Here is a 16658-nt window from a genome sequence, read left to right on the forward strand (position 1 = left end):
TTGAATCATTTCTCCCAAATCCCCACCCCAGCACCACACTCAATAGCAGGTCAGGCTGAAGGCAATAGCTCCACATCCCTTGGGGTGCTCGGATGCTGCTGTGGTTTGAATGTGTCCCCCAAAATTCACACGGTGGGAACTTAATCCCCAGGGCAGTGGTGATTAAGTCATGCAGGCAGATCTCTGACGGGAAGGGAGGAAGAAGGCAGATTAGCCGCGTGCTGGTGGCCCATGGCAGGAAGAGTCATGAGAAAGGAGATGTGGGCCTGACCTAAGAATGAACTAAACCCGAAAGCCAGCAGAGCCAGCAGAGCTAAGGAGTGCCTTTTCCTGGGAGATAGCCGTAAACCATTACCTGTCATCCATTCTCAGACAAACAGCAATCATGGCAGCCCCTCTGCATTGAGAACCAGGCACTGTGTGAAGCAGGTCGCGGGCAATTTAATTGGCTCCCCTGCCCTCTAAAAAGCCCTGCAATGAGGGCTTCTTTTCTGCAGGCAATACACTGAGCTCAGAGAGGTAGAGTCAGTTGCTCAAGGTCACTCCCTGTCTTTCCTTAGGGCTACATTGAAGGGAACTGCATTTCCCAGGCTCCTTTGCAACCTGGCTTCCAGGTAGGTTCGGCCAGTGGGAGGTCCTCACAGGTGCCCAGGGTGGGAGGCGAGAAGCCAGGGTCCCTCTCTCTCTCTCTCTCTCTCTCTCTCTCTCTCTCTCTCTCTCTCTCTCTCTCTCTCGCCGCCCCCCGTCTGTCTTCCCAGCCCCCTCATCATCCATTAACCAAGTCCCTGAATCAAATTCTCTCTGTTTGAAAGACCTAAGATGATTTCTGTTTTCCTGGCTGAACCCTGACTGGGAAAATCAGAAATATAAATCCAGGACTGTTTTCATAACCAAACACCTTGTACGACTCACATGCCTTCTTCCCCCACCCCCAGGAAGTAATATTCCTATAGTACTTCGGGTCATAGGTTTGGGGGCCGGGCCACTTGGATTCCAATCCAAGCATGAGTTACGTATTCATGACATCACCTTGGGCTGAGTTACTTAAACTTCCCTTGTTTCCATTTCCTCCTCTGTGAGATGAGGTTGTACTTTCCAAAGATGACCACAAAAATATCACCCTTCTGCAATTCTTCTGCAGTGCGAAATCTCCATTCCCTTCCTCTCAGATCTGGCGGGTCTTAGTGCTTCCTTGTCCCTACAAATGCAGTGAAGTGACACCACCTGATTTCTTAGCAGATCAGAAGCAGCCTTGCAGCTTCCGCCTTGATGTTTTGAGGAACACTTGCTCTCATTCCCCACTTCTTCTTGAAACTCCGTTGCCATGTTGTGGGGAAGCCCAAGCCCACGTGGGGCGGGCACAGGTAAGTGCTCCAGTCTGTAGTCCCAACCGAACACAGCCACAAGTCATCCCTGCCCTCGCACCCGATACATGAGTGAAAAGTCCTCCGGCCAAATCCAGTCCCCAGACAGTCAAGATTTATCACCAGGGAGCTGAGAAGCCATCATCACCATACCCTGTCTGAATTCCTGACACACAGAATCTGCAAGAATTATAAAATCATTTTGGTCTGACATCACTCAGTGTGGGGTGGTTTGTTTCAGAGCAATAGCCGATAACCTAAAGATGTGGTGGTCTAATAACCACACCATAGGTTTGATGTGAAAACCAAAAGAGTGAACAGGTATAAAGTACTTAGAAAAACACCTGCACGGAGTGTAAGTGTCACCTGCAAAATGAACGTGACCTGCTGTTTGTGTGGCTATTCCTGATGCTGAATCTACTCACCTCCACTTCATTAAAACTGGGTGTTTTTTTGTTTTGTTTTGTTTTGTTTTGTTTTGTTTTCAAAGTACCATGACCTCAATGCGGATACACTTTCCTCTTCTGGTCTCTTGACACGACATCTTTCTGGGTTTTCCTCTTAAGTCACTAAATTCTCCTCTCCTGACTACTTCGCTGGGTCCTTCTCATGTCTCCAAATTTTCTGTTGTACCCTAGGACCCGACCTTCTCTTCCCTCTCCACCTGCTCTCCCAAACGATTTCACCCACTCCCATGGACTTATTTCCCAGTCACTCACAGGTGCCTCTTGAAGCACTTTACAACTTTACAATTATTACCTCGTTTTTAATTCTTAGGCCAAGCCCATAAGCTAGAGACTGTCTTTATCCCTATTTGAAAGATGGGGAAACTGAGTCACAGAGAGGTTCGGTCACTTGCCCAAGATCCCAAAGCTGGGATTGGAACCCAGACCCGCAGGCGACTGGAGTGTGTGCCCCTGACACCGAGTTCCTCCGTCTTGGCATTGTTGACATCTGGTGTGAGAGGGTGCTGTCCCCGGCATTGAAGGACACTCAACAGCATCTTAGGTCTCTGTTCAATATCAATGCCAATAGCACACCACTCCCTCCAGTAGTGATAACCAAAAATAATGTCTCCAGGCGTCACCAAATGTCCCCTCAGAGGACAGAGTGGTTCTCCCCTCATCCCCATTCTCAGCCCCTCTGCCCCACGGTTAAGAACCACGTGCCAACCACTGTCCTGCCTTCCATCTCACGATCAGAACTCCTCAAGACCCATCTCTCCCCCGTCTACCCATCACAGCAAATGATACCCTAATTCATGCAGGTCCCTAAGCTACAAACTTAGCCATCAGCCTGCCTCCGTTTGACATCCACCCCCCACCCCTCTCCTTCAACCAAAATGTGAGCCAAATCCACAACACCCCACTCCCCGTCCAACCCACCACCACTTCTCGCCGGGATACCTTCATCCACCTCCTCCTCCTCCTGTCTCCCTCTGATGACACCTGTACCACCCCACGGGACCTCTTTAAGCCACCAATCTAATTAAACCCTCCAAGGACTTCCCATCCCATTTAAATTCCTCACACACATCCGCACAGCCACTCCAGTGAAGTACCTTCCTCCCAAACTTCATTTTCCACCACGCTCCCTTCACTCACCCACGTCCCTCCAGAAGGTTCTTCATTCACATACTTCACCCTGCAGGGCCTTTGCACGGCCTTTGCCCTCTCTGCCCCATGCTTCCCAGAGCTAGTCCCCTCCTCTGGCTCTCGGCTTTCCTGGCTCACCCTCCAGAAAGCATGTCCCTCCCGTTCTTCTCCACCCTGACACCTGGTTTATTTCATCTGTAACACTTATTACAACACACCAATGTTTTGTTGATTTGCCTGTCTGCTAGTTTACCGTCTGGAATGGGCTGGAAAGTGCCTCTCCCGCCCAACCTGCCCCCCACCCCCACCAAAAGAAAGATGCATCCGTGTCAAATTTCTGGAATCTGTGACTATCATTTGAAAAAAAAAAGGTACTTTGCAAGATATAAGTTAAGGATCTTAAGATGAGGCGATATCTCAAGGATCTTGAGATAAGGAGATATGTGGGGCTTACCTGGATAATCCAGGATTCATTAGGGTATATCCTCAATCCAATACCACATTCAATGGGCATGTCACCTCCTCCAGGAAGTCTGCCCTGATTGTATCCTGGAGTTTCCTTTTCTCTGCTCCCACAATGCCCTGGGCTTCACATACCCGTCACTAAATGTATTACACTGTGAGAGACACAGACACACACACACAGGAGAAAACCGCATGAAGACAGAACCACAAGCCAAGGAATGCCTAGAGCCACCAGCCGCTGGAAGAGGCCGGGAAGAATTCTTCCCTGGAGCCTCCAGAGGGAGCGTGGGCCTGCAGACACCTGAGTCCAGCCTTGTGGGCTCCAGAAGAACTGTGAGAGGATAAATGTCCCTGTTTTAAGCCGTCAGTTTCCGGTACTTTGTTACAGCAACCACAAGAAACAAATACACTGTCCCTCTCCCCCACGAGGCCATGAACTCAGAAACGCATGGACCATGTCTGTCATACTCCTTCCCGTAACCCGGGCAATCAGCGCAGCGCCTGTCGCTGATGGTAAAAGAAACAAATATCCTAACTGGAAGAAACCCTTCCTCCCTATTCCCAGCCAGTAACTGTCGGCTCTCTTTGGATCTTCCCCAAGATGGGAAGCTCACTCCCACCAAAACAGTGATTTTTTTTTTTTTCACCCAGGGCGATTCTGCCTCCCAGGGGACATTTGGAAATGTCTGGAGACATTTTGTGAACACAATGGGGGGGCAGAGGTGCTACCGGTAGCAGGTGGGTGGAGGCCAAGGATGCTGCTAAACATCCTGCAATGCACAGCGCAGCCCCCAGGATGGAAAATGATCCGGCCCCAAATGTCAACAGTATCGAGGTTGAGAAACTCAGACCTAAATGTCGTCCTTGATGCCAGTATAAACATCAATTGCTTCCTGACATCTGATTCCCCCTTCTTCTGCTAACAGTCCCTCAGTTTCCCCTATGAAGCCACCCCACCCCCAACTCAAGGAGTGGGAATGTGACCCTAGTCTGGCCAATCAGAACGAAGTATTCTCCTGGTCATCACAATTGGTTCAGGAATGGACATACCACCGCCCCCCCCAAAAAAATATCATGTCCAATGAAAGACAATCCTAGAATTTTGGCTTGAGTGACCAGAAAATCAATCTTCCCATTTTCCACTGAACTCAGAATTGTGGAAATATAAATTTGGAGCAGCTGGGCACCCATATCTGCCTCCATGAAGGGACAGAATGACTCAGAATGGAGGAGGACACCCAAACGATGGCAGAGTTAAAAGATGGAAAGAGCAGGGGTGAGGAAAGAAGTCCTGAGCTATTGTCTGTACCCGTGGATCCAGCCAGACCTGAAGGTGTTTGCTCCTAAACTTCTTGGGTATGTGAGCTAATAAATGTTATTTTTGACCAAGCCAGTGTGGGTTGGGTTTTATGCCACAAGATCAAAGACTCTTGATTGAAACTTCTGCAGAACGAGTTTAGAATTTCCTCAAACCTTAAACTTCTCTAACAGAACACTCAATTTATTTCTTCCACAGTCCCCCAAGTGACCTGACTCCCAAGTTCTTCCTCAGAACACCATCCCTGATCTCAAACAAAGACCCTCTATCTCTACAACGTGGTAAGATCTCTAGAAGCTCAGCTATGCCCTTCCAGCACACTCTCAGGGACCACCCACTTCCTGAGGGTTAGCAAAGAAAACACCCCCTCCAATAGGTCCCAACCTGTCACACTCAATTAGCATGTCACCTCCTCCAGGAAGCCTGCCCTGATTGCATCTGGGAGTTTCCCCCTCTCTTCTCCCAGCAGTCGCTGAATGTGTTACGCTGTGTTGCAACGCCTATTTCCTCGTCTATTCCTGTGAGTTGCGTGAGAGCCGGCGTCTCATTCATCATGGAATTCTCCATCACCCAGCACACAGCCTCTTACAAAGAACTGTCTACGAGGTGGGTGGCATTATCATTAATAGTAGTATTACTATGGTCATCCCCATTTTACAGATGAGAAAACGAAAGGTAAGAAAGCTCAGATGTTTGCCCGACATCACATAACTAGGCAGGATTTATTCAGGCAACCCAGACCCAACCACCACTAACCAGCTACCACCAGCTACCAGTAAAGCACTCAAAAATACCAAAAGCCAGAGATCCATAAACTCCTTCCATAAAGAGGCAATAGGAATTATTTTTGGCATCACAGTTCATAAGGTCTCGAGTACTGGGCTCTGCTGTTATGGTTTGAAAGCCGTCATCGTCAGAATGTCCACAAATGGGCATGACCACATATCAAATAAATCCTGTTTTACAAAACGAGAGGGCTCGGGCCACAAGTTACGGTTTGCGAGCCCCTGGATTAAGGGAATGAATGAAATGAATAGAGTCATTCATTCATTTCATAAATGAATAATTCGATAATTAATTGAGCACCTACTATATGCTGGGTGCTGTCCTGAGGCACTGGGCATACCATTGTGAACAAAATAGACAAAAATCCTTGCCCTGGCATTCAAGTGGGGGTTGCATTTTACTTATAAGCAAATAAGTAAAAACTATGGTAGGGCAGAGACTAGTAAGTGCTATGGAGAAAAATAAAACAAGGAAGGAAGTGGGAAGTTAGAGGGTGGGGGGACAGCTATGATTTTATAGAGGGAAACCAAGAAAAATCTCTCTGATAAGAAATATGAAGGAGATAAGAGAACAATCACAGTGTGTATCTGGGAGAAGAGAGACCCCTGAAGAAACAGCAGCAAGTGCAAAGGTCCTGAGGTTGGATTGTGCCCGGTGGGTTCTAGGAACAGTGGCGAGGCCCGTGTGGCTGCGGTGCAGTGAGCGAGGGGGTGAGAGGAAGCAGGGTAGGGCTGAGAGGTGGGCAGACGTTAAATGCTTAAGCCCTTGTGGGCCACAGTGAGGATTTTGTCTTTTTTGCCAAGGGCAATGGGGAACCATGGGAGGGCTGTGAGTAGGGAGAGACAGGGATTTCCAGCATCCTCTGTGAAAGTCCTGCAGCGTGACATTTCCCAGCCCTGGGCCCACAGAGGAGGTTGGTGAACACAACAGAATGGAATGGAAAAGAAAGGACAGTGCCAGATGTTGACCCTCCCAGGCTTCCGTCCGTGTTGGCCCTAACAGGATGCTGGAAGGAGATCTTCCAATCAGATCTTCCCCACCCAGAACGCTCATCCCCAACTGAATCCCTCCCCCAGCCATGGTTCAGGTCCTCCTGGTTCCTCATCCCACTGAGATTTCCTCTAGATCTCCATGTCTTTTTTTTTTTTTTTTTTTAAGACAGAGTATCACTCAGTCACCCAGGCTGGAGTACAGTGGCATGATCATATCTCACTGCAACCTTGAACTCCTAGGCTCAAGTGATCCTCCTGCCTCAGCCTCCCGAGTAGCTGGGACTACAGGTGTGCACCACCACACTTAGCTAATTTTGGTTACTTTTTGTAGAGATGGGGTCTTGCTATGTTGCCCAGCTTGAACTCCCGGGCTCAAGTGATCTTCTCACCTTGGCCTCCCACAGTGCTGGGATTACAGGCAGGAGCCACCAAGCCCAAGACTGGCATTTCTGAAGCCAGCTAGGCATTGCCCTGAGGTTCTCGGGCAATGACTTCTCTGTGTCCACCCAACCCACTTCTTCTTCCTCCCCTGCTCCCAGCTTAACCTCATTCCCAGTCTCTCTTGCAAGTGGATGGAGCCTCATGACTGAGTTTTAGGCAATGGAACAAGAATCAAGGTGATGGTGCCACTTCCAGACCTGGCCCGTGACACCCTCCCATAGCAACCTTTCTCCTCTAGGAAAGACACCAAGACTTGGGAGGGTGGTTCCATGAGAAGAAAGGAACCTGGGCCCTGGAGGGACTTTATAAAGTAAGGCCATCTGCTTCCAGCCCTCTAGCCAACCCAAACTGAATTGTGATGTAAGAGGTAGACTCTTATTACCATTGAAACAACCCAGTTTGTTATAGCAGCTGACATTACCTACCCCGACTTCCATACCATGGCCTACAGGCAACTCAATGAAATCAAATTAATGAAAATAATGACTCCCATGCATTTAGCACTTGCTGTCTACCTCTATCACCATGCTAGGAATTTAACTTACCTTATCATGTTTAACTCACTGAGATAAAGGCACTATCAACATGTCCATTTTATAGATAAAACATTTAGGGATCAGACAGGTTAAGTAATTTTTTTTTCTCTGAGATCACAAAGCTACTAAGTACTGGACTTGAAATTCAAGCCAGCCTAATACATAAAAAGCTCCCAAAAATCAACAAGGAAAAAGGTCAGTAGTTCTAAAAGGGGACAACATTAGTGGGCAAATGATAGGAACAGATATTATTTTGCAGAGAGAAAATATAAATAGCTCTTAGACATAGGAAACAAGGCTCAGCCTCACTCACAATAAGAGAAAATGTAAATTGAACCATAATGAGGTTCATTTATCATCCATCAAGCTGGCAAAACTCCCAAAGTTTGACAACAGAACAGTCTGTCGGCAAGATGATATTGAAACAAGAACAACCGTGCATGGCTGGTGGTAGTGTAATCGGAACAATCTATGTGGAAACAATCCCGTAAGGAGAACATCTTGGCCATATCTACCAAAAACACAAAAGCTCATACACTTTAGCCCATGAATCCCACTTCTGGGCCAGGTGCAGTGGCTCACGCCTGTAATCCCAGCACTTTGGGAGGCCGAGGTGGGAGGATTCCTTGAGGCCAGGAGTTTGAGACCCAGCCTGAGCAACAGAGTGAGAACCCCATCTCCACAAAAGAAATTTTTAAATTAGCCAGGCATGGTGGGGCATGCACCTGCAGTCCCAGCTACTCAGGAGGCTGAGGCAGGAGAATTGCTTGAGTCTGGGAGTTCGAGTTTGCAGTGAGCTATGATTGTGCCACTGCACTCCAGCCTGGGTGACAGAGCAAGACCTTGTTACTTTAAAAAAAAAAATTATCACATGGATATGTTGTTCATGTGTAAAATAATAATAAATATGGTGGCAATAATAACATTGTCGTGCACCACATAAGGTTATTTTGGCCAATGATGGACCACATATATCATACAATGGTGATCCCATAAGATTATAATATGGTATTTTTACTGTATCTTTTCTATGTTTAGATACACAAATACTCACCACTATGTCATAGTTACCTACGGTATTCAATAGAGTAACCTGCTGTACACGTTTGTAGCTTTGGAGCAACAGGCTGTACCACATAGCCTAGGTGTGTGTAGCAGCCTCTACCATCTAGGTGTGTGTAAGTGCACTCTGTGATATTCACACAGTAACAAAATTGCAACCTCAAACTCCTAGGCTCAAACGATCCTCCTGCCTCAGCCTCCTGAGTAGCTGGGACCACAGGTGCGCACCATCAGGCCCAGCTAATTTTTTTCTTTTTTTTTTTTTTGATTGTTTTTTGTTTTTTGATTTTTGAGCGGAGTCTCACTGTGTTGCCTGGGCTAGAGTGCCGTGGCGTCAGCCTAGCTCACAGCAACCTCAAACTCCTAGACTCAAGCGATCCTCCTGCCTCAGCCTCCCGAGTAGCTGGGACTACAGGCATGTGCCACCATGCCCAGCTAACTTTTTCCATATACATATGTTTTTAGTTGGCCAGATAATTTCTTTCTATTTTTAGTAGAGACGGGGTCTCACTCTTGTTCAGGCGAGTCTCGAACTCCTGACCTCGAGCGATCCTCCCGCCTCGGCCTCCCAGAGTGCTAGGATTACAGGCATGAGCCACTGCACCCGACCAATTTTTTTCTATTTTTAATAGAAACAGGGTCTTGATCTTGCTCAGGCTGATCTAAACTCTTGAATTCAAGCGATCCTCCCACCTTGCCCTCCCAGAGTGCTGGGATTACAGGCCTGAGCCACCATGCCTGGCCAAGAAATTCTTTTTTTTTTTTTTTAACTCCAGCTTTATTGAGACATAAAGAACAAATAAAAATTGTACATATTCAAGGCGTGCAATATGATGATTTGATATACACATACGCTTACCTTCTGTGATCATGACCACAATCAAATTAATCAACAGATCCATCGTCTCACATTTACCTTTTGTGTGTATGTAGGGGTGAGGGGTGGTTAAGGACATTGAAGATCTATGGACAAGGGTATTGATTACAATAAACTTGTCATAACAAATGCCTGGCACAATCCAAGTGTCCATCAATATGGCAGATGGTCACATAAATGATGGTCTAAACATACAATGGGTGGAGGTCATTTAGAGTAATTGCTATGAGTAAGGAGCCCAGACGGCCTAGAATCAAATCCCAACTCTGCCACTTTCAAGTTGGATGACCTGGGGCAAGTTCCTTAACTTCCTTGTGCCTCAGTTTCCCCACATAAACAATGGGGATAATGATACTATCTACCTCCTAGGTTGTTATGAGGGTTAAACACGTTACTGTAGAGACAGTATTTAGACCAGGGATCAACAAACTCGTTCTACAAGGGTCCATATATTAATAGTAAATGTCTTCAGCTCCACAGCCCAGTCTGTTACAACTACTCAACTCTGCCTCCCTAGCCTGGAAGCGGCAGTAGACAACACATAAATGAATGGACGTGGCTGTGTGTCAATAAAACTTTATTTACAAAAACACACTGCGATGCAGATGCGGCCCTCAGACTGTAGTTTTGCCGGCCCCTGGTTTAGACTAATGTCTAGCACATACCAAGCAAAATAAGTAAGTGTTTATTGAATAAATGGGATATCAGGCAGCCGTGTTTTATAAAGAAACAAGACTAGGAGTTAAATTTTCCCCTATACATCTTTCTGTGTGTTTTAATATTCAAGTGATACACATGTATTATTTAACCAAACAGTTAAATGTTTTAAAGATCCTGTTGAATTCTCGGACCCCTCACCCAGGGTTCCTCAACCTTGGCACTTTTGACATTTGGGGCAGGGTCATTTTCTGTGGTGGGGGCTGTCCTGGGCACTGTAGGATGCTGAGCAGTGTCCCTGGACTCCACCCACTCTATGCCAGCAGTACACCTGCTCTAGTTGTGACAACCAAAAATGTTTCCAAATATTGCCAAAATCAGGGGAGAGTGGGGGAATGCGGGGGCAGAATCTCCCCAGTTGAGAACGACTATCCCAGGCCAAACTGCAATCTGGTGTGTTTACACTGCATATGCCCTCACCACCCAACATCCTTCCTAAAAAGACTTTTTAGTGAGAGTTTAGCAGGTACCAGACACTAATAAGGTGCTATTTTTATCCACATTTCACAGATGGGGAAACCGAGGCTCAGAGAGGTGAAGCCAGGAAGCGGAGGTGTCAGGATTTGAACTCAGGTCTGGTTCCTCCAAGCTACTGCTCCCCCAGACCCCCGCAGCCCAGTTCCTACTCTAACTGTCCCCCCTTCTCCGTTCCCTGTCCCCAGTGGCACTACTGTGTACTGGGGCTGGGGACCTTAACTTCATCTGGGCCCCAGAACTTGTCCCCCACCCTGAGTCTAATCAACCTCCACATCCTGGTGGATTTTTGCCACAATCCTTCCCTTCTTCTCCAGTCCCTTGGCCTTCAAGTTCCAGCTCTGAAGCAGATGCTGGACTTTAGGAGAGCAGTGAAGGAGGGTTGTAGCTACAGCTGTTCATGATGGTATCCTGCTATCTCTGGGCCTCAGATCTCGGAGGGACCCGCTGGGTTGGAGACTCACTCCAATCTGACCTGCCCTCAGCACTCCCACCAGCCAGGCCAGTCACTGCCCTGAATATACAGGCACCGACCTCAGGGCCTTTGCACTGGCAGTACCCACCGCCTGGGACACCATTTCTCCAAATCCACAGGGCTCCTTCCTCCACTGTCCCCAGGACTCTGATCCAATGTGACCTTATCAGTGAGGCCTTCTGGACCCCCCTATTCAAAGGTGCCCCCCGTACACTCCCAAGCCTCCTTTCCTGCTTGGAGTCTTCCACAGCGGCAGGTACCACATCCTGACTATGTGTACATTTCTGTATTTGTTCACTGTTGGCCTCCCCCCAAGAATGCAGCCTCCTCAATAACAGGGGTTTGCATGTGTCTTATTCCTACTGTCCCCAGCCCCAAGAACAGGGCCTAGCATCTGTTGTCATTGTCGGATTGTTGGATGGATGGATGGTGGGTGGATGAATCGATGATGGGTGGGTGGATGGGTGGGTGCTGGATGGATGGATGGTGGGTGGATGAATTGATGATGGGTGGATGGATGGATGGTGGGTGGATGAATTGATGATGGGTGGGTGGCTGTGTGGGTGCTGGATGGACAGATGGTGGGTGGATGAACTGATGAATGGGTGGATGGATGGATGGATGGATGGTGGGTGGATGAATTGATGATGGGTGGGTGGATGGGTGGGTGCTGGCTGGATGGATGGTGGGTGGATGAACTGATGATGAATGGGTGGGTGGGTGGTGGATGGATGCATGGTGGGTGGATGAACTGATGATGAATGGGTGGGTGGGTGGTGGATGGATGGATGGTGGGTGGATGAACTGATGATGGATGGGTGGGCGGGTGGGTGCTGGATGGATGGATGGATGGTGGGTGGATGAACTGATGATGAATGGGTGGGTGGGTGGGTGGTGGATGGATGGATGGTGGGTGGATGAACTGATGATGGATTGGTGGGTGGGTGGTGGATGGATGGATGGTGGGTGGATGAATTGATGATGGATGGGTGGGTGGGTGGATGGATGGATGAATATGTTCTTTCCACCCTCTTTCCTGGAAACACAAGTGAGGAACTCTGAAAAGAAATGAGAGGAACTTGGAAGAACTCTAATTCCAGCTCCCACACCTTTACTTATGCCATTGCCCTGTGAGGAGCGCCTTCCCTTTCCTGTCTCTGCCTTTTCTCTTAGCCCATTCATGGACCCACCTTAAATCTGTTGACAGACAGGCACCCAGAAACCCATAAATGTTGTTTCTGTGGCACCTTTCTGTGGCATATTGTTAGTACCTTTCAGCTTCCTACATGTATTCCCACAACATACCACGTACAGGGCTGAGTTTCACAAGGAGACAAAATGGGCAGGGGCAAGAATGAGGCCCCTCACAGGTGGGGAGGGTCGGGGTACACCCCTGCCCCACCTAGGGCCTGACACAACTGAGCACAGGAAGCCAGAACAATGAGAAAACTCCTACTTACTCTTCAAAACCCTAGCACAAGTGTCCCCTCTTGCATAAAGCCCAATTTCACCAGGCAATGGCCTGCCCTCATCCCAGGGCTCCCAGCCCAGACCACATAGGGTCTCCCCCAGCCTGGGAGCATTTGGAGGGCCAGGCCTGGGTTCCCAGCATTGCTTAGGAAAGTACATCTGCTCCCCTAGAGATCAGTGTCCCCCACCCTGGCCCTGTGTCAGAAAACGGGCCATAGCTCAGACACACACAGGAGTCCACATGCAGCTGTCCCCTCAGAGCCTCAGGCAGGGCCGTGTCCCTCACCCCCCAGGGCAGGTGGGGCACGGCCAACCCATCTCTGTTCTCTGTTCCCACCCAGCGGCCTTGGGGACCCAGACAAGGTGCTACAGAGACAGGATCCAGTCCCCATAACCACCCCCACCCCAACCGCATTCAAATAGGGATTTGAATATATTTCCTGAGCCAGTGGGGGGCGGGGGGAAGGCACAATCAAATCCACCTCACCCCTCAGCCCAGAAGAACCTGGGCCCCTGCAGAGATCCCTGCAGAGAAAATGTAGCTCTTCTAGACTGCAAAACCCCGGGACCGGCTCTCCGAGCCCAAGACCGGGCCCTTCCGCAATGTCGCCCACCTGGGATGGATGGGGAGAGGAAACCTATAGCCCGGGACTGCAGCCCCCTACCCGCCTGCCCCACGCTGCCCCAGGCCCAGGCAGGAAGCCAAGAGGAAGGAAGATGTGAGGGGAAGGAAGGGGCCCAGGGCCCCGGAGGAGGAGACACATGTGGGGGAAGAAGCCGGTGGAGGCCCCACCCCCACAGCCAGAATCTGGGGGTGTGGGGGGGATAAAGGATTCCAAAACCTCAGGCACCCTGTTGGCCACCCAGGGGGTTCCGAGGCACCCCCAGTACTGACCCCCCAGATGGCACCACACATATGAGGGCTTGAACCCCACCCAGTAAGGTCAGCCTGGGGCTTGGGAGAGTTAACCCCTGGTTTGCCAGTTCTCAGCCTAGATGCGGGACAGCTCAGCCCATTAACCCATTCAGGGGGCTTGTTAACCTTTGCGGGGGCACCCCAGAATCTCCAAGTGTTACCACCCACAGTGAGCCAGCCCTAAACCTGAAAGTATACCCCCTCGCCCCCCCCCCCACCCCTGCTACTTTCCTGGCCTAGAGGTGGAGTGCATTAGCTCCTCCTGTGTCAGCCAGGGGCGCCCCCCACCTCCACCCCTGGGCACATCAGCCAGCGCTGGGCTCACCTGAGACATCTGGGGTCGCAGGTTGACCTCCCGAAGGTTGATGGCGTGGGGCAGCAGGTTGTTGAGCAGCTGGCACAGAAGGACTCCATCTCGAAGGGCCTGCGCCAGCTCGCACACCTGAGCCCCCTCCCAGGTCACACGGTGGCTGGGCGGCAGCACGCGGCACTGGATCAGCCAGTGGGTACACTGGCGCCACAGCTCCATGGCTGCTGCCTGCCCGGGCCGGGCCGTGCACCCTCGAGGCCTCCACCGCCCACCCGCCCGCCTGTGGAGCGACAGCTAGTGCTACCACTTCCTCTTCTTTGCCTGTAACTGTCGCCCTGGGAGGGGGTGGAGGAGGAGCCGTGGGGTGGAGGGGAGCACCTGCAGCCCAGCCCCACCCCGCGCCTTCCACACTGGATCTGGCCTCTCTTTCCCCACCAGCTGGACACAGACCTGGACAGCGGGGCAGTGGGGCGCTGGGGGAGTCAGGCTAGCTAGACTAGGAGGTCGACTGCCTCCCTCCACGTCCAACCCATTGGCGCGATGAGCGGTGCCGCCTTTGAAACATACCCAGAATCCACCCACTTGTCACCCCCGTTTTCTGCCTCCACCCTGCTCAAGCCGGGGGATCATTGCCTAGACCAGCGCATTCGCCTCGGCCTGGTCCGCTGACTCTAGCCGGCGCCCTGCCTTCCACAGTCTGTTCTCCCTGCAGCAGCCAGAGGGCGCCTGTGAGCATCTGAGTCAGGTCCCCAGCCCTCCTCTGCCTACAGCCCTCCATGGCTCCCACCTTCCTCAGTGTAAAAGCACAAGTCCTCCCTGCAGCTCACCAGGTCCTGGACAACCTGCCCCCATCACTTCTCTGCCCTCCCCTCCTCCCTCTCTCGCCTGCACTCTCTCTGCCCCAGCCACAGGGGCCTCCTGGATGTGCCCCCAACACAGCAGGTGTGGTCCTGCCTCTGGGCCTTTGCACGGGCTGTATCTTCCACCTCAAGCAACTTCATTGCTAGCTCCCTCGCCTCCCACAGGTCTTTCCTCCAATGTCACCTTTTCATGAGGTCTTCCCCAATATCCCTGTTTCAAATCACAGCCTTTCCCCCATCCCATCCCATCCCATCCCATCCCACCCACCTCCCCACACTAAGCTTCTATCATCCTCCAACCAACCAGATATTTATTATATTTATTTCTTTATTGTCTACTTAGGAATTTGTTTCTCTTTTGTTCACTGCTAGCCCCTCCCCCACCCAGCACCGGGCACATACACACAAATATTTGTTGAATGAATAATAAAAAAAAGATTGAAAGCTCTATTGGTTCCACCTCTGTCATCCCAAATCCATGTCTTTAACATCCCCACAGTGGCCACCCTACAAATCCAAGCCACTATTATCCCTCTCCTTATAGATTGGGATAGTGTCATTCATTCATTCATTCATTTAACAAACACGTACTGTCTTCGTAGCCCTTACCTTATAATTATTAGCTGAAATTATCTTCACTACGAGGTCTCTTCCCCCACCCACTTTCCACCCGGCTAGGGGGTAAGTAGCCCCCTACCCCTGCATCTGACACGCTCCCCGCCTTGGGGTTTCTTTGATAATTCTTGTAACCACTAAGAGGCGCTAGACCCCTTCACTGGACAGGCCCCTACCCTCCTACTGTGCCCAAACTAGGCAGGGTGAGGGTTCAGGTTGAAAAACTCTACCCCTCCTGAGCCAGGAGTCTTTTCCATGTTACTGGAAAGTTGCGGGGAGCCCAGCCTGGAAATTCCCTGCTTTGCAATCCTCCAAGCACCAAAACTTCACCCCCAAGCATCTTTAGGTCTCTTCTCGTCACTTTCCTCATCTGTAAAATGGGTGAGTAACTTCCACCGCACGGAAATGTCCTCAGGACCAGAAATAATGGCGAAAGCGACGGAGACAGGATAGCGCCCCAGGGCTCTGGGTTCGAATTCCACCTCTACCACTCCGAGCTGGGTTAACTTGGGCAAATAGATGGCTTAGCTGTCCGGTGCCTCAGTTTCCACATCTGGAAAATGGGGATGATGGAAATAGCACCTACCACCCTTGTAGGGTGGCCTAGGTTAAAACTATTAATAAATGCTTTGAGGCAGGCCGAGCAAGTAGAATAGTCCTGGTATACGGTAAGCGCTCGATAAATGCTAGCTGCGGCGGCTACAGCTTTCAAGACTGTTAGTTAGGATGAGCCTTTATTAATCACCGTGGCCCCCTTTTCTCGTCTGCGGGCATCATGATGGAAGCCCCCCCACTTCCCTCCAACCTGGGAAACCACCTGAGCGCTTTGCCCTCAACACCCTCAAAGGTCCGCCCAGCACCAGCAACGTGCTGGCTCTGGAGGAGGCTGTCGTGTCTTCCCGCATCTCCCTCCACAAAACCGGCCACCCCACTGGGGCTCCTTTCCGGGAAACCCACGGGGGCAGTCTGGAGGAAGCGCTTTCCTCTCTGGGACGTCACAGCCGCAGCCGCCACCCCTGTCCAGGCCTGAGAGTCCCAGGGAGCTGCCCCGCCCCCACCCGGAACCCTGGGGAGGGGCGCGGGGAGAGAGACACTTCCCCGCCCCCGACATGGGTCCCAAAGGGCCAGCCTGGGTGGGACGTGGGGCCAGGGTTCTAAGGGGCGGGACTAGGAGAAGGGGTGGGGTTGAAAGTGAGTGTGGCCAGTAGAGGGCGGGGCTACGCTCAAGGGGGCGGGGCCATCGGAAGGAAGGGCTGCGCTGAGTTCCCCGAAGGGGCAGAGCATGGGAAAGAGGTACATTCCAGAGGGGGAGTGGTTAGTAGCCAAAAAAATTTCTAAGGGGGTGGGACGAGACCAAGGGGCGGGATGAGAGCCTGGGAGGTTAC

At 50.7% G+C, this 16658-nt stretch overlaps 1 protein-coding gene across 2 annotated transcripts in view; it reads right to left on the reverse strand.

Annotated features, from left to right (window-relative positions):
* The window catches only part of VAV1 (vav guanine nucleotide exchange factor 1), a 54634-nt gene extending 40507 nt beyond the window's left edge, over nt 1-14127 (reverse strand). The window contains exon 1 of one of the 2 annotated variants that reach the window (XM_045548485.1): nt 13814-14127. In XM_045548485.1, coding sequence (XP_045404441.1) covers nt 13814-14017 — 204 coding nt within the window. In that variant the 5' untranslated portion in view covers nt 14018-14127. The remainder of the gene's footprint in view (nt 1-13813) is intronic. The other variant, XM_045548494.1, reaches the window with a different exon arrangement.
* Nucleotides 14128-16658: the final 2531 nt, after the last annotated feature.

The sequence above is a fragment of the Lemur catta genome, chromosome 1 (assembly GCF_020740605.2).
Source record: "Lemur catta isolate mLemCat1 chromosome 1, mLemCat1.pri, whole genome shotgun sequence".
Lineage (NCBI taxonomy): Eukaryota > Metazoa > Chordata > Mammalia > Primates > Lemuridae > Lemur > Lemur catta.